The sequence below is a fragment of the Arvicola amphibius genome, chromosome 1, assembly GCF_903992535.2.
Source record: "Arvicola amphibius chromosome 1, mArvAmp1.2, whole genome shotgun sequence".
Lineage (NCBI taxonomy): Eukaryota > Metazoa > Chordata > Mammalia > Rodentia > Cricetidae > Arvicola > Arvicola amphibius.
Genome location: NC_052047.1, coordinates 1,957,589 through 1,982,902, shown reverse-complemented (window position 1 = coordinate 1,982,902; position 25,314 = coordinate 1,957,589). Strand labels below are relative to the sequence as shown.

Genomic DNA, 25,314 nt, shown 5'->3' with positions numbered 1-25,314 from the left:
ATCTTACAATTCGTGAGCCACTTCTGAAAATCTTGGAGGTCTCTTGTGTCAGGGTAAAGTCTTGTACAGGAATGCATCCTAGCTGAGCCTGTATGAGACTGGGAGAACACAGCTCATTACTTCCTGTGAAAGGTCACTGCACAGGGCTCCACTGCACAGGGCTCCACTGCACAGGGCTCCACTGCACAGGGCTCCACTGCACAGGGCTCCACTGCACAGGGCTCGGCACGGCTGACTGGAGCGTCCCTCAGGACTTTGCTCTGCTTTGACTTGCGTGTTACTATGGGATTCCGTTTGGAGGTCACTTTTGACTTCCCTTTCCCACCCTCACAAAATTCAGTTCTTATCTTCTCACACTTTTTATTCAGCCAATTTATCACTGTCTCAAAAATTTCAAAGTATTTAGCAAAAAATGGATGAAGTACTGGATGAGGTGTTTTCAATGCTGCAGGAATGTCCTTGTGAAGCTATCTACAGACACACAAATGTAGGATATGAGCAGAATTAATGGCATAAACTACTTCTAAAGCAAAATTTACATTTAATAACAGTACTTCATTAATAAGTAGAACACTTTCAAAATCATGTTTTCCTGCTGGAAACCATATGGAAACCGGCAACAATAAAGCAGGGTGGGAGGGAAGGGATCTTTGTGAGCTCGAGGCAAGTCATACGCAGCATGCTCCAAGATGTCCAGGGCTACACAGAGAGACTCTGTCTCAGAAGAAAAAATTAAACAGTAATGTTATAGGAGTTTACTTTCCTGTGTTGTCTTCAGTAGGAAGAGAAATCTCACACTCTCTAACAAGGTGGTACCTCTGCCATCTCAAGTAAGGGAAGTGCATGGCAATTAAGTAACGACTAACTCGATAAAGTGTTGATTCGGAGAGGACTAGCTTCACATACCAGACCATGGTGGTTCCAACACAAATGGCTAGAATTAGTCAGTTTAGGGTTCCATGCCATCTCTTAGAACCACTGAACCAAATACCCAAGCTAAAGAAAGCAACTAGTGCTGAAGAGGGAAGGTACAGTAACCACAGCCGTGCACAGAGAGGGGTGTGCAACAGTCAGGAATAGCAGAATTAGCATCTACTTGAATAGAGCTGAAATTCACTAAAGCAGGGATGTAAGGAAGCCATGAAAGTGATAAAACCAGACACCAGCATCTACTGAATGCATTATACAAACTCTGAATTAGGAGAAGACACTTCCACCATACACACACTTTCCTTGGCTATACTCAGGTAAGATGTACAAAAGTAGAATATTATATATATACTATATATAATATATATATTATATATAGAATATATATAATTATATATATTATATAATATATATTATATATAGAATAGTATATATATTATGTATACTATGTATACATATTTTATATGAGTGAAACTAATTGTGAAGTCACCAACTTTTTAAATTAGTTAATTAAAAAAACTATCTTTTGTCATTTTACATACTAATCCCAGTTCCCACTCCCTCCCTTCCTCCTGCACCCTCCACTTTCTCCCCTACCTCCACCCACTTCTCAGAGAGGGTAAGGTTTCCCATGGGAAAAATCACCAACTTCTAAGTTCATTGCCTCAAGCAAAAGAATATATTATCTAACTTAATAGAAAAGAATATGTTGTCTAACTTAAGGCAGGCTTTGGTGGAAGCACTTCAAATACAAACAAGCATTCTACAGACATCTGTGGGAAGAAATTTGATCTGCCTTAGTAACAGCAGAGCACACTGGGAGCCACCAGTTCGAGAGCTCCAGCCGTGGCTCCTTCCCCACACAGCAGCCTGTCTGGCCACGGCATTTCATTTGTGCGATAACAAGATTGGGCCGTGTCATATCTAAGATCTCTGAAGCTGTTTGAATTGTTGCGGAAATACAGTTAATAATCCACAGTAACTTCAGTTCCAAGCCATAGGTAAGCTGTTTTCTGAATATCTGGGAGATAAAATTGACTAAGAAAGAATGACCTCCTGTAGCTAAGGAAGAAAACATTCCCGAGCTAGCTGGCATCACTAAGTTAAGTTAAAAATCACTTTACTGGCTGGGCATGCTGGTGCACACCTTTTATTCTAGCACTTGGGAGGCTGAGGCTGGCAGCTCTCTGTAGGTACAAGACCAATCCAGTATAAATAGCAAGTTCCAGGACAGCCAAGGCTACACAGAGAGACTCAGTCTTAAAACAAAAAGAAAAGCCAAAGACAAACAAAAAACTTTTTACCTTGAATACATCATTTAAATCAAAATACCTAAGTGTCAATGCCTAAATACCCCGGAAATCACTTTTAATAGCAGAAAAGTAAATCTCTGCATTTGTAATTATAAACTGGGCAAAAGGCAGAGGTCACAGCGCACCTCTTACAAACCCCCCATCTCGACAGAAGCCAGAGGTCACAGCGCACTGTGGTTACAAACCCCCCATCTCGACAGAAGGGTCATCCAGTCAGCCATGCACCATGCACTACTGTTCCCTCCTAGAATCCCATCCCCACGGAGTCGGCTGTGCTGGCTGTGCTCTGATGCTGCCCATCCTTACGCATGCTCCAAACATGCTCCACGCATGCTCACTGGAGACCCTGGTGAACAAAAGCACGTTTTTCTACTGTCTACTTCCCTCAGTAGAACAGATTGTCAGCAAGCAATTTGTCTAATTGCATTTTTTTCTTTTATTTCTTTCTTTACATCTCTGCCTTTCCTCCCCTTCTTTTCTCTCCCTTCTCTTCCCTTCCATAATAGTGGGGCTGGGGGCAGGGCTTTGGAATACCTAGGCAAGCATTCTAGCACTCAGTTACATCCCCAGACTCACAATTTATTTTAACGAAAGTCTGAATGTTCTTGAAAATTAAATTCACATATAAAGTCTGACTTCTTATTTTTCTATAAACACATTATTTTTGGGTTTTTTTTTTTTTTTTTGTTTTTTTTCGAGACAGGGTTTCTCTGTGGCTTTGGAGCCTGTCCTGGAACTAGCTTAGCTCTGTAGACCAGGCTGGTCTCGAACTCACAGAGATCCGCCTGCCTCTGCCTCCCGAGTGCTGGGATTAAAGATGTGCGCCACCATCGCCTGGCCACATTATTTTTTAAAATAAAGAAAAGAAAATACATTTTAAAACGGAAGAAGCTGGGCGTGGTAGCTCCTACCAGCCATCCTGGCACACAGGAGGCTGTAAACTGAAGTTTCTGTCCTGCCGAGCCCCACAGCCGTTCAGTCCCAAAGAAGCACACAGAGGCTTATATTAATTATAAACTGTTTGGCCTATTAGTTCAGGCTTCTTATTAATTAGCTCTTACAACCTAAATTAACCCTACTTATTTTAAATGTTTTACATTGGATTGGATGTTTTTATATTGTATACAAACTTTGTATATTGATATAAATTTGAGATTAATTTTGTTAGAACATACTGTACATATATTTCTACTCTTGTTCAAGGCATTATACCTATATATCTCATTTAACAATGTAATGCAAATTCCTAGTCTTTGAAAGTTATTATTACCAACTGTTTGAGATAATAAGGAAATGCAGGTTAGTAATTAGTCACCAATTATAATTGAACTTATAGTCACACTAGGTATGTTTTCGAGGCCAAACAAAGATATATTTTAGATAGATAGGTCATCTTCAAATACTTCAGGGATCTATAGAATATGGCATTTACGATGTTTTAATAGCCTAGGTTCCTTTTTTTATGACAATGAAACATGTCAGCTCCTGGCAGCACCAATCTATGTCAGTTAAGATAATGGGCATCAAAGATGGAGTTTACTCTCTTTGTGGTATAAGTAAGCCACTGGGCAAGATAACGCCCATGCCTCAACTACTGACAGTATGCTGTCCTAATTAGACAAGCAGGACACAAAAGAAAGTGACTGTCAAACATTGTCAAGACAAGGAGGGACAGCCCTTCAGAATATCCTGCTTCACAGAAAAGTCTGTCGAATATGCAAGGCCTGTAGGCTGAAGATGGAGACGCCCCAACATTTCAGAGGAACTTTGGGTGACTGTCCAGGCAGCCGTTTCTGTCATTACTTCACATTTTTTGGAAGTGGCTTGCTTGCAGTTCCTGCTTACTCAGTTAACATTATTTCCTTCTTGGGTCTCTGAGGGAGCTGAAGACTAGATAATTACAGTATCCCTTGTTTACCTGATGCAAAAAGCAAGCTATGATAGAAAGTAAATTAGGTACAAGACTTTGGACTCACCAAGATAGGATAAATGATGGAGTATTTTCTCTGAATTTGTCAGATGCAAATGGACTAGACATGTTGATGTATTTATTGCCTATATGTAATGTATATAGTTATTGTACTTATTGTATATAGTCCTTTTATATTATTATTATAGCCTTTTTATTTTAGATAAAAAGGGAAAATGTACTGGCATTTCATTTGTATTTTAATAAATAAAGCTTTCCTGAGAATCAGGAAAGTAAAACAGCCACATTGGCCAGCCTTACAGATCAGGTTATGATAGCACACACCTTTCATCCAAGTAGCCACTCTAGTTTACAACAGAAACCAGTAAGTAGTGGTGCACACCTTAATCCCAGAACTAGAGAGGATTATAAAACGGAAGAGACCGCTTTCCAGTCTCAGTCTCATCTGAGACTCCTGGAGGCAGGATCGCCATTTCGGACTGGGGTAGAAGTAAGAGCCAATGGCTGGCTGTTTTTGCTTTTCTGACCTTCAGGTTGAACCCCAATTTCTGTCTCTGAGTTTTTATTAACTGTGCTACATTAGGCTATGGTAGAAAACTGAGTTTTGAGACCAGGTGGAACTAATAGAGACTTTGTCTCAAAAAAAAAAAATGGGGGAGGAGAGGAGAAAAACCCTCATACATATGAAATACAAACGGGTATGCAGTATTTTAGGAGAGGAGAAAACCCTCATACATATGAAATATGAACGGGTATGCAGTATTTTAGGATGCTAAAAAATTTTTCATTACCAATTTACTTTCATCTCTCTTGTTTTTATTCTCCCTTCCATTGGGAATCTGCAAATAAAAACACATGGAGAGCTTTTATTATTTAACTAAATAGAACAATGAAGTTTCATCCAGTCTGTGTAACTTCGTACCTGATCGTGATCCGGTTCGGGTCTTTGTTTAAAGAGTTCAGAGCTCTCTTCTCGCTCGTCCTCAGCTGCACGTCCAGGAACTCATTGCAGCTGGCTATCATCGAAATCTATGGTTTAAGCAAATTACATTTTAAACTTTTTTCTTAGCCCCTTTCTCTGAATTTCCTTATTTTTCATACTGCCCAGGGGCACCCTAGGTTTATTTATTAAGAAAGCAGAATTTAAAAGATGGCTTTATATATCTTACCTCTTAAAGAATTCAATCACTACCAAACACTTAGAAGCTTCTAAATGCTAGACAGCATAGAATGTGAGCAGCATAAGGATGGCATCCAACAGATTCCAACGCTGAACGAGATCGACCGTGTCCTACGTGGTGCAGAGGGAGGCACGCAGAGCGGGCTGCTCTCCTCGCTGCTGCTCTGCACCCTCCCAAAGCCGGCAAACCGCCATCCCAATAATTTAGTGACGGAAAGGCTTCACACGTGAAGAGATTCGGATTTGTAGACGGGGTCCTGGGAGATGGGACTACATGCTCTAAACCTCTCACACAATAAAATCAGCCAGATGGTGCTGACACTGAATATTTGTTAATCTTGACTCTTCTTAGAGAATAATAATATTTACCCAGAAATACAAACCTTTTACTTCATCAAAGCTTGCTCATATGACTCCTAACAATAAACAGATTTCTCACTGTGCAGTCTTTAATATAATAACCTTATTGTGGTAACTAATTGATGACTGAAATAGAAAAGCATGGTTTAAAATTGAGAATAAATATCTTCTTCTACCAGTCCTTTCCTTTATGTTCCTGTCTCCAGCAACAGGGGGAAGGACCCAGCAGAATGCCCGTGGTCTGTCCGCTACTGTAGCTGCAAACCTGGTCCTGCTGACTTGTAAGCACAATCTATTTCTTGGTCTCTTTCTCCAGAATCTGCTCTTTTTCCTGGGCCATCACGATACCATCAGTCTCCACTGCTACTGCTGTACTCAGACAGATGACTGCAGACACAGGGAACCACAGCGACACGCTGTCCTGTTATACTTCACAGTTATTTGCTCACGGCAGATTTGCTAGTGTGCCTGTCATACTCTCGTGGAGTCTTTACCACATACGCATGAGGTAATCGTCATTACCAAGTCAATTTTAAGTTTCAGGATAGTAGCCACACCTATTTGTATATAAATTTTCTTAACTTTGATAAGAAACACAAATGACAATATAATGTATTCTTAGGCGTTATATTCATTAACTCAGGATCAAAGGGAGAAATAACCATTTAAATCATTTTTCCTTTCTGCTCATTCAGTTTTAGACTATAGGAGATATATAAATCAGTTGTCTCTTCAATATTACTTTTATTCTACAATTATTAATTTCTAATGAAAACTTACTAAATCTGACAAAGTTTCCTTTCCACTGATTGTACAAAACTTCTTCACTGTCTCGAATGTAATATAGTACCAAGCCATTAGTCTTCCTGCCTCTGTTAGGAAAGACAGAAAGACAAACATTTTCACATTAACTGAGCAAGTTGCTTTTTAAGAAATCAGTTGTTATAGGGGGCTGCTTGTTTGTCCCGGCTGCCCAGAACCAAAATAATCACACAGAAACTGTATTAATTAAATCACTGCTTAACCCATTAGCTCTAGCTTCTTATTGGCTAACTCTTACATATTAATTTAACCCATTTCTATTAATCTGTGTATTGCCATGTGGCTGTGGCTTACAGGCTAACGTTCCATCTGGCTCAGGTGGGGCTCTCCCAGCATTCAGCTTAGTTTTCCCCACCCAGCTCTGTTTCCCTATAGCTCTGCTATAGGCTCAAAAGCAGTTTCTTTATTTACCAGTGGTAATCACAGCACACAGAGGGAAATCCCACATCAATCAGTTAAACATACCGAGTAACAAAAGTACATACCTCAAAACTGGTTTGTAGTGCCTAATACTTGGTAAATGTTGCCTAAGCTTTAAAATTAAGAAATGATAGATAATAAATTAGAGGGGCCATAAGGAGCTTTTATGGCTATTTAAAGGAGTTCAGAATTTGGATCAGATTTGTAAAAGAACAGGACTACTAACAATTCTTGAGCAATATTTTTAGTTAAATTGGAGTTTCAAAATAAATTGTTTTGGAAATAAAATAGTAGGGAGGTTAGGAGGAGGGGATGAATGCAGCAGGGAAGAGGAACTGATAGAAACATTCTGTAACATACAACAGTCTCAGATCTGAGGTATCTTAAGGCTGTGTGTAAGTGTTGCATGGGGTGACATCATGAGCCATGCAAAGTACATGTGTGTCTTTAGAAGCAAGGCTGCAGTGAACTCACACAATGCACAGTAGGCAAGCACTGCCAGAAGCAGAGGGTCCCGCCTTGTGCCTGCAGGTCGAGGGCCATGCAGAGGAGTGAGAAAGGCTGGAGCTCACTGTGTCTCCCAGCATGGGGCACAGAGCTCACAGACCCCGTGATGGGAGCGGCGATGCCACTTTCCTGCACGTGGAACCTAAGTGGGCACTCAGATAATCCATGGTTGTGCATTCAAGGGGCAGAGGAATTTACTAGTTATAACTGGCCTATGACTTCAAATCATCAGCTGAGAGTCACCAGAATCAGTGAGATCAATCCTGCGTCAAGAAGTTGTAGTTTCAAAAGGGACTTACATGAACTGACACCTTACAGCTAAAAATAATGATAGTCTATTTACTGTTGTCTAAATTTTAGTCTTAGCAAGCATTAAACTCGATGACATCATAAGGAAAAATACCTGTTGGTTTGAAATAAACATCTTCATCCATCTTTATTAAGTCTAGTGATGATAAATCTTTCAGATTCTTCAAACACAATTCTGTTCAATTATAGAAAACACATTTTAAGTTTCATAAAATAAGGAAGACATGAAAATAGAATTTACTATTAAATATGTATGCTATAGCATAACTGCTCTGGAAGAGCTGGAGTCTTTTAAAAAGAAAAAAAAATGTAAGAAAAACTCTGTTGTAATTCTTAGAGGCTACTGACCAAGAATCATAATCATTTAGGAAGTAGCAAATGTCCATCCTGAGACTTGAGGGAGACCTCCAAGGGAACTGTCAGGAAGCACTTCGCCCAGCATCCTTCACCCCACGCAGGCCTGCCTGTCTGGAGCTCACCCCACGCAGCCTGCCTGTCTGGAGCTCTCACCACGCAGGCCTGCCTGCCTGTCTGGAGCTCACTCCACGCAGGCCTGCCTGTCTGGAGCTCACCTGCCGTCCTCCTCCTGCACCTTTTTGAGCACTAGGATTACAAGTATACACACCACACCCAGCAACGTGTATATTCTTCAAGTGAGACAATTTATTACTTTATCCTTATCTCTGCATTTTTATTTTCCATATACAAATATTCAGAGAACAAATTAAAGTTAATATTTTAGTAGATCAAAATTTGTTTTTACTGAAAGTCTCAACACAATGAAGACACATTAATATTTAATTATAAATGCTTATTGAATTTTATGGTTAAAGATAGATAATAAAATATTAAAGTTAAATTTCAAAAAGTTGAAATTTGAAAAGGAAATATTGCACAGATTTGGATGAGAACCCCACAATAAATCTAGGATTATATTTTAAATTAAAATTAAGGTTAGAAAGAAAAATAAAGCATTTATTAGCAATGTTTTCAAAGATTGGGATCATTTTAATGACAAAACCCAAATAAGCCAAGTTAATATAGTATACAGATATATAGATATATAGATATATGGGCAGATATTCTAACAGAATTATTCAATAAATATAGAAAAGCTACACATGCCAAGTTTGTGATGGAAAACGAATAATTCAACACTTTTTATCCAGATAAGTTTACTTTTAAAAGTAATTTACATATTTGTATTTCTTTAGTAACTGACATTTTTCCTAAGAATTTATATAATATATAGAGATAATAGAAGGAAATATATCTAACCTTGTAATTTTGCTTCGATTCCATCTTTGTTCAATCCAGATACAAAACCTGCATAAGTCATAAAACTTTATTTTAAAAAATAGAACGTACTTAATTAATCTTTATAGGTTCAATTTAAGCTTCACATAAAGAAGAGCATCTACATTTCATATAGACTAATCACAATCTAATGAGCTCAGAGGCTCAACTATTCATGGAACACAACTACTATTTTGAAATCTTTTCAATATCAACTGGCTATATTTTGTTTTTTAAAACTGTATTAAGTAATCAGAAATACAATATTTCAACAAAAACATGTAGAGTCAGTTTTAAAGATTTATTTTTACTATTTTTTAATTATGTGCATGTGTATTTGTGTGGGGGTAAGTACACTTGAGGCGGGTGTACATCAAAATTTGGAAATGATCTATTTTCCATCCACAAAACAGCTGACTGAACTGTGAGATATTTGATACAACTGGGGTTATAATAACAAAATTATTACCAAGAGACTCAATTACATGAGGCAATCTCATGAATACTATGAATTAAGGAAACTGAAGACATGCTGGGCAGTGGTGGTGCATGCTTTTAATCCCAGCACTCAGGAGGCAGAGGCAGGTGGATCTCTGTAAGTTTGAGGCCAGTCTGGTCTACAAAGCAAGTTCCAGGACAGCCAGAGCTGTTACATGGAGAAACTCTAAATTGAAAAAGATTTTTTAAAAAAAAAAAAGGAAGGAAGAAAAGAAGGAAGGAAGGAAGGAAGGAAGGAAGGAAGGAAGGAAGGAAAAATCAAATATTCTATATACTGAGCTGGACTGTGATTATATATATGTGTATATTTAATCGACTTCCATGCCTAATATTTGTGCCGTTTACTGTGATAATGCAATACAAAAATCCCTATAAAATGAAGTGCTCATGCGAAGAAGGAAGTGCAGATGAGTGACAGGGATGAAGAGATGTGAGGAAGGCCTGCAGGGTTGGGGACACAGTGCCCTCAGCCACTGCTCACTGCTATGTAACCTCTTAGGGACAGCAGCTTAGCAACAGCTATTACATTTTAAAATGCATGTACCAGCTGATCTAGAAACTTCATTTCCAAGAATTTAGCATGCAAATGAATTCACACATGTGGAAGTGCATCGTTGATAACAGCAGATAAGTTTAGGATGAACATGCTCACCAACTAGAACGCCTTAGAAACGACACATGGGGCTGTTGAGAGCTCAGAGGGCTGAGTTTGTTCCCAGCACCCATGTCAGCAGCTCACAACTGCCTGTAACGCTAGCTCCAGGGGATCTGATGTCCTCTTCTGGGCTCTGTGGGCACCTGCACTCAGGTGCACACACAACCAATGCCCCATACACAAACACAGAAATAATACACAGCTAACATGGAATGTTATTAGCTATTTTTAAAAGCTTCCTAGTCAGTGTGGAAGTTCCTCAAAAAAGGGGTGGTAGGCTAGAGAAATGTCCCTCAGTTAGGAAAGCTTGCTGGCCGGGTAGTGGTGGCACACACCTTCAATCCCAGCACCTGGGAGGCAGAGGAAGAGGGATCTCTGTGAATTCAAGGCCAGCCTGGTCTACAAAGCGAGTTCCAGGACAGCCAGGGCTACACAGGGAAACAGAAACAAACAAAAACAACAAAAAAGAAGGCTTGCTGTTCAGTCATGAGTACTGGAATTCGGATCCCAGTATCTACAGGACGAGCTGAGCATCCTACACAAGCCCATAAACACAGCTCCAAGGGGGGGGGGGGGGCAGGAGGATGACTGGGCTGCCTATCTTCCGCCCCAGCTGAGACAACATGAGCTGCAGGTTCAGCTAGAGAGAGTAGCAGAGGAGGACATGGAGGCTCTCACTACCTGGAGCACTCACCCCACCCACCTGTACATGAGCACTCACACAGACACACACACACACAAAAATATGTGAGTAGAAGAAACAAATGTTTAGGTATTTATTTAAGAAACAGGTTATGACCCAGTTTTACCACTCCTAGGTAATACACAAAAGACTCTTAGCCAACATACTACACAGAGACACATGCTTATCCATGTACATTGCTGTGTTCATCACAACAGAAGGAAATGGGATGTTCATCAACAGATGAATGGATAGAGAAAGTACAGTAATCTATACACTACATTTTTCCGCCCATAAAGAGAAATGAAATCATGACATTTGCAGGAAAATGAACGGAACTGGAGACACTGTGTTTAAGTGAAATAAGCCAAGCTCAGAAAGCCCAAGGCTACATTTCTATCATGTGCGTGCATGTCTACCCAGATCTGAGCGTGTGTGTGATGAAGGTAGACCTTGAGAGGAGCTCTTAGGGTGGTGGGAGAAGGTGATGGATCAGGTGACGTCTCGGCACCAGGTGGAGGTGGAGGCAGGGAGGGCAGTGGGCAGGAAGAAGAGTAAGAAAGCTCGATGGCTCCTAGAGGAGCCCCACTTTATACGTGGGTCTAAAAGTCAACTGATGAGAAAGCCTCCAGGACATTTGGGGGACTACAAAGAGCAGTGCGGACAGCAGAATAATCCACAGACGGAAGCAGTGGCCGCAGCTCTAAGTGTTGAGCAGCCAAGGCGGGAGATTTCTGTGATCCGCAGTTTGCAGGTTACAGAGCAAGAACTTATCTCTTTAAAGATGTTCATAAGAATTTTGATAATCTTGCCTTCAAAAGTTGAATTCTTTAATCCTTCTTCCCGTCATGTGGCCAGGAATAGTAACTTGTTTTAAAATAAGTGATAATGTGTGACCATGGCTACAAACAAGAAAATGCAGTTTTTATTTAATGAGTCTTTCTTGTATTATTCATCTTGCAGGAAGAGAGATACAGGGAAAGTCCACATTGAAACAACTAAGCCTCCAACCAAGAGCTGCATGACACAGCCTTCTTGGATGAGAGTCTTCAGGCCCTGCCACAGCCTTCAAATAACTGCAGCCTTGACAGACGTGTCGATGACACTGGCTGACGCTAGGCTTCATAGACCGCACAAGATAATAAATTCTGGCTGTTCCTTGAAGTTATGTTTTAAGTAATTTGTTGGAAAACTAGTGCAATGGGATTTGGCTTGCATTAAAAGATGGAAAATAAAATTATACCTTATTTGCTTTATGTTCTTAAAATTGAAAAATTAATAGTCACAAATTTAGAACAAGAGAGCAGCTAAATGATAAATATAAAAAAGATTCAAAACTTAAAACTTTAACTTATTTTAAATTAATTTAGGTACTTAAGGTTTTTTCATTGAGTCCATTTTTAACAGCATTCATTTTAAAACATTAAAAACATTAAAAAACATAGAGCAGACAGTGTGTTCTCATTTTCGTCCACTCTTGCCTCTGAACACATTGGGGACTGGTAACTATTTTTCCTGTTGCTTATTAGTTTCTGTAATCTATCTTCTAACATTATAAATAAGAACCCAGTTGGTTTGAAAAATGTTTGAATTTCTAGGTCAAAGTAACAAACCGTAGTGAGAAGGGTTCTTCAGAGCTCTGATGTACAGGAGGGTCGATCGGATCCAGTCCAGAGCAATGTTCACGTCTGTGATGGTGTGCAGCACTATCTCTGCGTTTAGATGCTCGATAAGATGTCTGTGCAAACTAATGGGGGAGACTCTGCATTACTAATGTGAATTTCAAAAACATAAAACTTACTTTTTAAACTTTAATAATATATAATATATGCTAGTTGCTACTTTAATAATTCATGAAAAGTAATTTTCAAAAATATAGGAGGAAATTTTAAAAAGTCAGTTCAACATCTTAAAAATCTGAGATTTCTCATTATTTCATAGTTCTAGAAGATACATTTTTGTATAAGAAGTCAGCACGGTGATAGTAGTGTGGTTGTAGATTATGTCTGATTTTCCCCAAAGAGGTGCACTTACGACATACTGAAAACAGTCCCAGACATTCATATTCTCTCATTATAAAACAAAGTTTAAGGTGTGAAATTTTTTCTCTTATTAAAAGTGAGTTATTACAAATTTAATACTCTTAAGTTATAATAGAATGATAATTAGCAAGACCTTTTTACCTTTTAGGACTTTATAACAAAGATATGTACTATTGTGTGCTAAAAACCAACACCAAATAAAGCTATGTTGTCAATAAATAAAACTATTTAATTCCTTAAATGACATGCTTTATAGTTAAATTGTTAAGATTATTTCAAGAAAACAGCCTTAGAAAACTCCCCAACCAAATTCCTTCCCATATAGTAAAGGAAACGACAAGTCACATTAGTTTAATTTCCTTTCTGAACTGTTCTTTGTTACCTGCTTTCTACGGTGTCGTTACACGCTAACATCTGAACATACTTCTCTCTTGTGCTTAACCGGGTCATAATAACTGCAGTAGCTGCCGTGTCAAACTGCAACAGTAGCCAAAGCACAGAGGTCAGCAAAGACTAGAACACGAACACGTACGGGGCCAACCTCTCCTCGGAACTTACATGTCACACTGAAAGGTTCCTGGCCTTAGCAGGCCAAAGGACTCAAATCTGCTTCTGAATTTTAATATTTACAAAAAGTTTAATTAAAAACTCTCCCAAGAGTATAACTGCAAATTCCACTTTTGTTTCAATGGAACATAATTTTGACAATGTTAATGTCAAATCTTGTAAACTGAAATAAAAACTTAAGATTTAGTATAGTTTCCATATTTGCTGATGAGTATTGTGTCAACTTGACACAAGCTAAAGTCATCTGGGAGGTGGGCACCTCCTTTAGGAAAAAAACACCTCCGAAAGACTGGGCCGTAGGCAATCCTGCAGGGCATCTTCTTATTTAGTGATTGATGTGGGAGGTTCTAACACTCTGTGAGTGGTGCCATCCCGGGGCTGTGGATCTTTGTGAGTTCGAGGCCAGCCTGGTATACAAGAGCAAGTTCCAGGCCTGGCTCTAAAGCTACAGCAAAGCCCTGTCTCAAAAAAGAAAATTCCTTTATCAGTACACTCACTCGCACATCCACTTACATTCAGAGAGTAGTTTAGAGGGGCTGGAGAGATGGCTCAGAGGTTAAGAGCACTGGCTGCTCTTCCAGAGGTCCTGAGTTAAATTCCCAGCAATCACATAGTGGCTCACAGCCACTGACAACGAGTTCTAAAGCCCTATTCTGGCCTGCAGGCATACATGCAGACAGAACACTGTATACATAATAAATAAACCTTAAAAAAACAGGAAGTAGAAAGAGACAAGATCTCCTGAGTAAATTGGGAGCATGGGGACCTTAGGAGAGGGTTGAAGGGAAGGGGAGAGGCAGGAAGGGGAGCAGAGAAAAAGGTAGAGCTCAATAAAAATCAATAATAAAAGAAAACTGCTGGCTTGGTTTGCAAACACCTGAGAGTGACTCAGAGGGAAACAAAGGCTCCTTCACAAGTGAGGAGGCAGCGACAATCACCACTACAGAAACAGAGTAGTTCAGACAGGGTCGGGATAGGAAGAGCACTGAAACTCTTCTAATCTCAGTGAGTGAGTCTTGTTTGTTCTTCCATTAAAGCTGATTTTTAAATTACATTATTTATAAAATGCAAATTAAAAACACACAACCCCCCTTCTTTGCTATATTTAAAATGTTAAAAAGAGAAAGCAATCACCCCTCACCTGAGGTCTGCCAGCTCTCCCAATCATCTGCAGAATGTCTGTCTCGCTGTACTCCTCAAACACGCCTCCACTGTAGTGCATGGTAGACTTTATAACTACCAGGTGCGCCGGCAAGTTCACTCCCATGGCAAGAGTACTCGTGGTAACTATCAGATTGGAAAATAATCAAGGGATATAACTTTATTATCCTAGGAAGGTGTTTCTTATAAAAGATATACTGATATAAATGGCATAAAACTAAATTTAGAAAAAGGAATATAGGACTTTATAATCTAAAACAATAATGTACCCTAAAAATAAAATAGCTAATAAGATCTTTTCATATTGCACCATATTCAATTAAATGTTAAGAATTAACTTTGCCAAGGAGGTTAGTGTGATACCTGCATTCACAGCTCTTTTTCAGTTCTTGGAAGAAATTCATCAGAACACTTAAGCTTTTCCTCTTAAAAATAATTTTCCAAAACATTTTAATATATGCAAGAAATATGTTTTACTTACAGAGAACTGGGAGATCTCCAGAAGTAAACAGTTCTTCAACCAGTTTCCTATCTGACAGCTCCAAACCAGCATGGTGATAGCCGACACCATACACAACAACATCTGCAGCAGGAACACACCTGTCAGCCACTGCTCCCACTTCACACCCATCCCAGCACAGTGATAACCGACACCATACACCACGATATCTGCAGCAGGAACACACCCGTCAGCCACTGCTCCCACTTCACACTCATCCTAGCATGGTGATAACTGACACCATACACCATGACATCTGCAGCAGGAACACACCTGTCAGCCACTGCTCCCACTTCACACCCATCCCAGCACAGTGATAACCGACACCATACACCACGACATCTGCAGCAGGAACACACCCGTCAGCCACTGCTCCCACTTCACACCCATCCTAGCATGGTGATAACTGACACCATACACCATGACATCTGCAGCAGGAACACACCCGTCAGCTACTGCTCCCACTTCACACCCATCCTAGCACAGTGATAACCGACACCATACACCACGACATCTGCAGCAGGAACACACCCGTCAGCCACTGCTCCCACTTCTCCAGCACTGACCTGTGTATCTATATTTAAACATGCTATTCAGTTATCTCTAGGTTGGAGGTATGGTTCTGTGGTAGAATGTTTGGCCTGACATGCCTAAGGGCTCCAAGTTCAGTTTCCAGACCAAAAAGAAAATTGTCTTTAAACCTACCTTTGAGTTTTGAATCCCTTATAGAATATGCAGACTTCTGTAACCTTTTAAAATATAAAATTAATAAATTATTCCCTATAACATTAGCAAAGTCTGAAATAGTCTATTATTTTAAAAATAAAAATAAATGACTTTCACAATGCCATCATCTGAAAGCTATCTTAAAAAACAAGTAAACAAGAACCACAAGTTCTGACAAGATTTATTAAAGAAAAACTTTACCCATATACTTTTTACAATTTTGTTCTGGCATGCTTCCAATAGTAAGGGAATCCACTCTATAGCAGTGGAAAGTATTGAAAGCTATCAGCCAAGAATTTAAAAGTAATATTGAGCCTCCGAGTGGTTATTTGGGAACTGGTGGGAGAGCAACCTCCAAGCACAGCAGAAGATGGAGGGTGTGGTGGATGAGGCCAGCAGGCCTGCTTTGTGTCCTGCCCAGCTCCGGCATGGCTAGCTTAGCCCCGGAAATAACAACACATAAACTGTATTCATTTAAACACTGCCTGGCCCATTAGTTTCAGCCTCTTATTACCTAATTCTCGCATCTTGCTTTAACCCATATTTAGTAATGTGTGTAGCACCATGAGGTGGTGGCTTACCAGGAAGATTCTAACCCACATCCATCTTGGGCCGGAGCTTCATCACGTCTGCCTCACTTCCCTTCTTCCCAGCATTCTGTTCTGTCTACTCCACCTATCTAAATCCTGCCCTATCAAAAAGCCAAGGCAGTTTCTTTATTAATCAATAAGAGTCCCCCATTAGAAGGCAGAAGGACTGCAAGCACAAGCAGTACCCATGCTGCAAAATTAAAGCAAAGATAGGGCTGGGGAGGCTGTCAGCAACAAAGCCCGTTCAGCCTTCACAGGCTCTACTTCAATTCCAAGTGTCCAAGGGATGAGGAAAAGGGCAACTTTTAAAGCTGCTACATCATTAGCAAGTGGAACAAAGAAAACAGACAAACTTTTTATTGCATTACATGTGTCTCCCTGCCAATGGCATATATTCAAGGACATATTTACTATGTAAAGAAAACTAAAGGAGATGGGGAAGTCCTTAAAGAGGTTTGATAGTTTTGGAAAGGAATTCTAGGTATTCTCAAGTATGTGGACGGTTGGTAAGCTTGGCTCTTGAGCACATCTAAGAAGCCCCATATTGCTTTCTATTTCCTTACTGCAGATATGAAACTATGAGGTACAATTTTCTCAGTCACAATTTTCTTTACAGATTCACAACAGAACAAAGAGTAGGCAAGAAGACATGCCGTGTTACTAGCGACAGGAACTGCACTACACACAGGATCTGTAGGAATGTCGCCATATGTGACTATCAAATTATTATAAGGTAGTTTATACTCATACTGAGACTGGTTAAGATATTGAAGCTAACTGATCCCAAGACGGTGATACACACTGTTATTCTAGCATTCAGGAGGCTGAGGCAAGACTGCAAATTTGAGGCCAGCCAGGGCTACACAGTCAGACTCTGTTTCCAAAATACAGTAAACAAAGAATTGACACTGGAAGACTGAGCATGTAACTCCTGCCAGCCTGCCTGCCCTTGTGAACAGAGCCGTAGAGCTGTCTCCAGTGCTGAAAACAGTCTCATGCAGAAAGGAAAGAAAAGAGAAAGCTTTATAAACTGAAGTTGAGAGACAGGCCCATGGTGCGACAGAGATGGAAGTGGAGTGTGCAATTTATGTTTGTGTCTCTAATGTCACACTCCTTCCAATTCTGGTACTTCACTGCTGAAAAACTTAATTCAAAGCTGAAAAAAGGAATAAAGATTAAATGTGGTGGGAGACAGAAGAAAAGAGTCAAGGAAACTTTCCTTAACTAACGAGGTAAGAAGAGGAAATGTTCCTGTTCAAGACGCTGCGTGCGTGACAGAGAGGAGGTCCATGCCCCTACAGCCTGCACATTTCAGTCTCCTTGGTGAATTCAGCTAAGGACACAGCAGGAAGTATTTGCCTGAGAGGGCTGTGTCTATGCAAATGAGGCTCCCATAGCAAAAGAATTCCACACATCTTCCAACGCTGCTTTCAGAATCAGCCTTTGGACAAGGAGGTAAGGTTCTAGTGGCCACGTCTTACTTCTGACTACAGGGGACAGCACAACTTGAACATGGTGTGCACTCCCTACAAGCAAAGGGCTCCGAACTACTTATGACTACCTAGGGCCTCTTTTCCTTAGACCTGTGCTTGTGGTGTTCATTCTCCTTTTACATTTTCTTGCCCAATCTGTAAAGCCACTACTATTTTTACTGTGCGGGTCAGAATCCTAGGCTTGTAGATATCAAGATGAGAGTGCCCAAGATACTCTCATCTCTCCTAAATGATCCCCAGAAGTCCTCCCACTTCTGAGAACGAATTAAAGGACAAACCTGAGTTTCTGTCCCATGGAGATAATAAATTTAGCGTCTTTCACAAGAACAGAAGCAGCCTGCTGCACACCTTTCCTTGTTGCACAAAACTGGAAGTAAATTAGTGAATTCTGTCAAATCAATCAGGTTAAACACTGAGCATCACACACAAAACCAGCAAGTAATAATCCATACCACAAGTGTGGGCTTCTGATCGGAGTAAGTCCGTATAACACTGTACACTTTATAGTTGAGGGCTAAGTCAAACTTAAATTCCGTTTGGTTACTGCTGCAGGGAAAGCCCAGGACCACTTTCTGAAGTTTCACAGGTCTGTGGCTCTCATCCATTCTCAGATACACCGCAGGTTTCTCACCGTCCGAAAGCCACTCTGCGATCTGGAAAAAAAGGAAGCCTGCACATTACGTTCTATTTTCTAGGAAAGTTCTAGAGCTAAAAATTTAGACCACTTTAAAGTCAAGGTCTAAAAATATTTAATCAAATCATCTTTTGCCAACATTGCATATTTCCCTGCTACTATTTTATAGATATGTTAGTAAATGCTACCACCAATAGCAGCATTTCAAGATCATAAACACTCACACGGCAAAGTTCTGACAAGTTATTAGTATTCTGTTTTACTTTCCCCTATAAGAGCCCAAAGTAGAATTAAAATCAATTTGGTCATAAAAAATCAAAGTTCCCGTGGCACCATAGGCACTGGTAGTTAGTTGTTCAGAACTATCCTTAAACATGGCTGAAACCTTTGAACTTCCTTAAATACTAGCAAAAGAATAACAGAGCTACCACCCAAAATATGCTGTTCTTCGAATTAGAGAACAACAAGCTTTTTAAAAATAAACAATTAATAAAAACAATTCATTTCAATAATTAGTAAAAACGATTCATTTCAATTAATCTATTACCTATTATTTGTGCGTGTTGTCTGCCTGAGGGGGCAGAAGAAGGAGCTGGAGTCAGTGAGGGTCCTGACCTGAGCCCTGCAACTGAACTGTGGTCCTCTGAAGATCAGGACATGTTCTTAACCTCTGACCCACTACTCCAAACCCCAAACAAACTTGAGAGATGGCTGTGTCAGAAATGCATTGAGACCCGGTATTAGAATTACTAATCAGCTCCTGAATCTGGGGTATGAGGTCCGCATCCTTCCGTACTCTAGTTAGTAACGGCTCCATGTCTTGCCATGAAACTGGCTCTTGCTGGGGAAAGGTTTCTTGTTGCACAGGCAGAAATACAGAAATAGTTGCAAGATTATTATGGGACAGGACCCGAACACACAGGAATGTGCGGTTCTGGAGGAGTGGGTGGGCAAGGGTAAAGAAGATTAGTTCAGAGGAAAACTGAGAGAAAGGACAAGAGAAACAAAATGAAATTGGTGTGGGAGGCCCTTCTGTCTGTGTTGCTTTAATAAAAAAAGAAACTGGCTTGTCCTGATAGGGGAGAACAGAGCTAGGCAGGGAAGACTAAACTGAATGCTGGGAGAAAGTAGGCAGAGTCAGAGAGAAGCCATGGAGCCCGCTGAAGCCAGATAGAACTTTAGTTGGTAAACCACAGCCACATGGTGATACACAGCTTACTAGAAATGGGTTGAATTAAGAGGTAAGAGTTAGCCAATAAGAAGCTAAAGCTAAGAGGCCAAGCAATGCTTTATATAATACAGTTTCTGTGTGATTATTTCAGGAGTTTGAACAGTTGGGAAATAAACAAGTGGCCTCCTCCTTATTACACAAAAGCAGTGTTCACAGAACCAGTGATTACCACAATGAAGAAAGTCTTAAGAATGTGATGGTATTTTTATAAGAATTGCTATAAACCAATAAAAAAACAGTACCTCAGTGTGAAAAAAGGTAAAGGGTATCACAGACTTGTTTTTAATGTAGTTGTCAATATTAAAATACTTCACTCAGTTAAAAAATCATTGAAGTAAAAGCCTTAAAATAAGTATGTACATTTGAGATATATTTATTATTATAAAAATAATTTCATTATTATGCTATCTAGTACTAGGATAAAAATAGCTGGTAACAGGAAATAGAGGAATGACTTTTTATATATATGAATGTAACATTATTGAAGGCAATGTCTCCTGAAAGTTGAAACTAGCCTTTTACTTAGTTATTTTACTCCATATCATGCTAAGGAAATAAGTATGAATATTTTCAAAGATATATTAACTTCAGCACTGTTTATAACAGAGAAAGGAAAATAACACTATATTAGTAGGTTAGATAAATATACAAAAGTAAAACCACAAAAAGTAAAGAATATTTGATAACATGGGAATGTTTATAGGTAAAACAAAAGCTATGTATAATGATTCCATGATGCTATGGTAAAGATGTACTTTGTACATGTTTCCAAGGGTTTATATGTTAGAAGCCTGGTCCCAGTGTAGCAACAATGTAGGGAGAGAATCTTTAAAAATAAACCCTACTGCAAGGTGATTATGTCATTGTGGACGCCACCCCTGGAGAAGAGGGCGCTGGTCTCACAGAGGAAGTCAGGGTGAGTCTACTTAGCTCTGGTGCTGCGAGCCCGGGACCCCAGAGATTTGTGTGGCTGTGGTGGGAAAAATATAAAATTTAAGGCCTGCCTGAGCTACAGGGTGAGACAATGTACTGAGAAAGAATGCAGGGGATGTACATCGGGGCAGAGTACTTCCCTGGCATCGTGAGGCTGGAGGTGCAGACAAAAGAGCAAGTCTGACCCGAGTGTAGTGATGAGGTGAGCAGGCCTGCTTTTCGTCCCGCCTGGCTCCTGCATGGCTAGCTTTACACCCGAAATAACAACACACAGACTATATTCATTTAAACACTGCTTGGCCCATTAGCTCTAGCCTCTTACTGGCTAACTCTCATATCTTGCTTAACCCATTTCTACTAATGTGTGTAGCACCACAAGGTGGTGACTTACTGGGAAAGATTCAGTATGTCTGACCTGGTGGCTGGCCCCATGATGTCTGGCTCACTTCCCTTCTTCCCAGCATTCTGTTCTGTCTACTCCACCCACCTATGTTCTGACCTATCAGGCCAAGCAGTTTTCTTTATTAATTAACCAATGAAATCAACAAATTGATAGAAACCCTTCTCCATCACCTGAGTCTCTTTGGCTCACTATGAGTCATTTGTCAAGTTATGAGGCAGCCAGGAGGGCAGCCACTGGGCTGAACAAATGAAGTCACTCAACCTTAAAGTCTTATTTTTCCTAACTATGCGAATAAGCTTCTTTTAAAAATCAACTGTCCAGCTTTAGGTATTTTGTTACAGCCACAGAAAACAGGCTGATACACATGTAAACATAGAAGAACATTCTGTACATTTCAAGTTTATTCTTTTTATATAAGTCAAAACTGTCTGGGGCATGGTGGTATGTGCCTTTAATCACAATATTCAGAGGCAAAGGCATAGAGACCCCTGTGAGTTCCAGGTCAGTCAGGGCCTCCCACTGAGACCCTGTTGCGAAGGTTCCTGCAGGCTGCACAGCCAGCCGGAAAGGACCCAGGTGAGGTGAGAATGAGACTCAGTTCAGCCCAACTTAGGTAACTGGTGCTGGGCCAAACTTCAAGAGTCTGACATCAATTAATTTATTTTAGCTATATTTAAGCACCGCACAATTTTGGAAAAAAATTCTTATAACAATTAACTCAGTCCCAAGTGAACAAATGCTACCGGCACAAAGGTTGTTGTGCCTACAGATTGCTAGGGAAGCCAGGAATGTTAAACACTGAGGCCTCTCTTCTCAGTGGAGGAGATAAAATACCTGTCTTCCCTCCCAGAGAGTTGGGAGGGGATATTGTTAATGAACTGGTGACCCTCACTCTATGTGGAGCCAGACCTCCCCAAACCCCCAAGAATGTCTACCCCAGACTCTTCCCTCCTTAGACCTTTATCTCTATCTCCTTGTCAACAGAACCCATCCTTAGGGGGTCACTACTTGATCTCTATTCCTTGTCAACAGAACCCATTCTTAGGGTGTCACAGTACTTTATAGCCTGCTGACCTCTCTGCTACCTTGGTGAGAGACCACACCAGTTCCTAGACCCTTTAGCTGTAGAACCCACCCTCGTGGTCACGTGCACTCTGTACAGGAGTTTTCAAGTAGTCACACCATATGCTTCACTGTGCACCTGGAACTGGAATGATGGCTTCCTGGGGATCTGAAACAGGAATGGTTGTTGCCCAGAAATGTTTTCCAAATTGTACTGTCTCACATATGCTGACAAAGAACTGCCTGGCATCAGACTCCCCAAGTCTGATCCACACTGAGGAGCCATCTGAACTAAGTTCATTGTCACCTCTTTGCAGACCACCACCTGCACTGACACCTGCACAGCCCCTCTCAAACAACAAAATAAGACATGTCTACATTGAAATTCTTTACAAAGTACATCTGGCTTCTTCCACAAAGATAGGTACTGTTGATTCACTTGGCCCTATGGTAACACAGAAGTCACTTAGGCTATCATAAAGTACAAGTAACATCACTCATAAAGAAGGGTTTTATGGCCTAGATATAATGCTCAAGATTTAGGGCAGAAGGGTCTGGGATAAGCAAAACAAATCCTGGGGAATATGGGACAGAACCTGACTCAACAGATAACAAAGGATCTAATTATGAACTAGATTCTCCCCCAGCATTCCAGGAGAAACAGCTAAGTACCTCATCATGTGGGGTGTCCTTCTGTATGATGTAAATATGTTTTATATTGGTTAATAATAAAGAAGCCGATTTTGCCAGTAGCCAAACAGAATACAGCCAGATGAGAAATCCAAATAAAGATACAGGGAAAAAGAAGGCACAGTCTGAGAGACGCCAGTAGTCACTGGGGAAGCAAGATGTGAGGTAACAAGCCATGAGCCTCATGGTAAAATGAGGAATAATAGAAGTGGGTTAATTTAAGTTGTAAGAGCTAGTTAGTAATAAGCCTGAGCTAATAGGCCAAACAGTTTGTAATTAATATTAATCCTCAGAGTGGTTATTTAGGGACTGGTGGGCAGGACAGAACCCTCCAGTTACAACCTCATTCCTTTGAAGCAATAATCTGAGTGTTTAACTTTTTCTGGCTTCTCCAGTGCTTATCTGTGTGCACAGAAATTTTTGCCATCTATACTTTGTCTACCTGCTTAAAACAGTAAAAATTCTATACTGTTCCTGAACATGAACAAAACCAGTTGTAATTTTAAGAAGAAATTTAAAGATAAAAAAACAAAATTTACTATTGGAAGAGACAATATAGCAACTATTTACAAAAATAGTTTCTAAGTAGTACCCAAAACATAATAGGCTGAGAAGTAAACAGGAGTGACAAACAGTAAGACTATCTACTAGCTTTTAAGAAGTTTGCCTAGGGTTGAAAAGATGGCTCACAGGTTAAGAGCACTGGCTGTTCTTCCAGAGGACATGAGTTCAATTCCCAGCACCCACACAGTGGCTCACAAGCATCTGTAACTCCAGTTCTAAAGGATCCAATGCCTTCTTCTGACCTCCAAGAGCACCAAACATGCACAAACACACATGCAAACAAAACACCTACACACATATAATAAAAAGAAAAGTTTGTTTGGGAATTAAAGAAAAAGTCATATATTATTATAGAACGTATAATACAGCAAACAGCTCTTGGTCTAAACACCATGTTCCAATAACCATGAAATTATCTTCATGGTTACATAAGGACAGGTCCACATATCTGTCCTTTTGTAACAGCCACTCATGCTGCCACATACAGGGCACAGAACTGAGGGAGGGAATGGTCACTTCAGCCATTGCTTTTTCTCCTCCACCACATTCTGTTATACAAAAAAGAATCAGCTCATTCTAGCCAGGGTGGTAGTGATTGATGCATGTCTTTAGTCCTAGCACTGGGGAGGCAGAGGCAGGCAGATCTCTGTGAGTTCAAGTCCAGCATGATCTACAGAAAGAGTTCCAGGACAGTCAGGACTGTTACAAAGAGAAACCCTGTCTTGAACAACCAAAAAAAAAAAAAAGTCAGCTCATTCAGTGATCATCACACATTACTATCCAAGTTACAAGGTGTCCAAAATAAGTGAAAACTAAGAATTTTAAATAAAAGCAAGTAACAGATTTGCATTGCATTGAAAATATTTTATTAAATTTTATCAAATTTTATGGCCATAATTTTGTTATACCAATGAAATCTAGCATTAACTTTCTACATATACTAAATTTATTGTAGCATGAATAAGAAAAATCCAGCAGCTAAACCCTTGGTCTCAGTTAAGTTGTGGGATAATGCTTTTGTACAATGTAAAGATTTGTCGCTCGTATTTCTTTAATTAATAAAATGCCCATTGGCCAGTAGCCAGGCAGGAAGTATGGTCAGGGCAATCGATTAAGAGAATTCTGAGAAGAGGAAAGAAACAGTCACCAGTCAGACTCAGAGGAAGCAAGATGAGAATGCCTTACTGAGAAAAGGTACCAAGACACGTGGCTAAACATGACAAGAAATATGGGTTAAGTTGTAAGAGCTAGTTATTAACAAGCCTGAGCTAATAGGCCAAACATTTTATAACCAATATAAGCCTCTGTTTGTTTCTTTGGGACTAAATGGATACGGGACTGGGTGGGATAGAAACTTCTGTCTACAAATGACATCCAAACATTCATTAGAGGTAAAAGGTCTCTCAGTTAAGACTAGTGATCTTTGATCTTCCACTTTAACCTCTATAGATTTCAGAGAACAGAGAAGCAGAGCTGTAAGCCACTAGATAGACCTTTTACCTTTACTATGCTCAGATCAAAGGGGCAATCCTAAGACTACCTAGACTGCACTGTGTCTCCACCAAACTGCAGACTCCACACTCCAGTGAGTTCCTGTCACTCCCCCTTTATATTGCTCTCTCCACCCAGCCATATGGCTCCTGTCTCCACCTCCCTAGTACCAGGATTAAAGGTGTGTGACTCCCAAACATGGGCTTAAAGGTGTGTGCCACCACTGCCTGGCATCTAGTGTCTTAGCTGTGCATTCTAATCTTCAGGCAAGCTTTGTTTACTAAAATGCAAAGAAAATATCACTACAATTCATTAAGTGGCTGACA

The 25,314-nt window shown here is 40.1% G+C and overlaps 1 protein-coding gene across 8 annotated transcripts in view; it reads right to left on the bottom strand.

The window, feature by feature from the left end:
• Positions 1–25,314, bottom strand: part of Hfm1 (helicase for meiosis 1) — an 83,463-nt gene that overhangs the window by 34,497 nt on the left and 23,652 nt on the right. For all 8 annotated transcript variants that reach the window (XR_005286298.1, XR_005286299.1, XM_038338010.1 and 5 more), the window contains 13 exons: positions 18,433–18,633; positions 18,259–18,347; positions 15,877–15,920; positions 15,154–15,255; positions 14,653–14,798; positions 13,327–13,421; positions 12,516–12,649; positions 9,050–9,097; positions 7,866–7,946; positions 6,494–6,585; positions 5,096–5,202; positions 4,965–5,012; positions 1–98 (listed from right to left, as the gene is read on the bottom strand). Coding sequence is in view for 6 of the 8 variants with exons in the window: in XM_038338010.1 (XP_038193938.1) it covers positions 1–98; positions 4,965–5,012; positions 5,096–5,202; positions 6,494–6,585; positions 7,866–7,946; positions 9,050–9,097; positions 12,516–12,649; positions 13,327–13,421; positions 14,653–14,798; positions 15,154–15,255; positions 15,877–15,920; positions 18,259–18,347; positions 18,433–18,633 (1,285 nt within the window). In the remaining 2 variants the exon portion in view is untranslated. The remainder of the gene's footprint in view (positions 99–4,964; positions 5,013–5,095; positions 5,203–6,493; positions 6,586–7,865; positions 7,947–9,049; positions 9,098–12,515; positions 12,650–13,326; positions 13,422–14,652; positions 14,799–15,153; positions 15,256–15,876; positions 15,921–18,258; positions 18,348–18,432; positions 18,634–25,314) is intronic.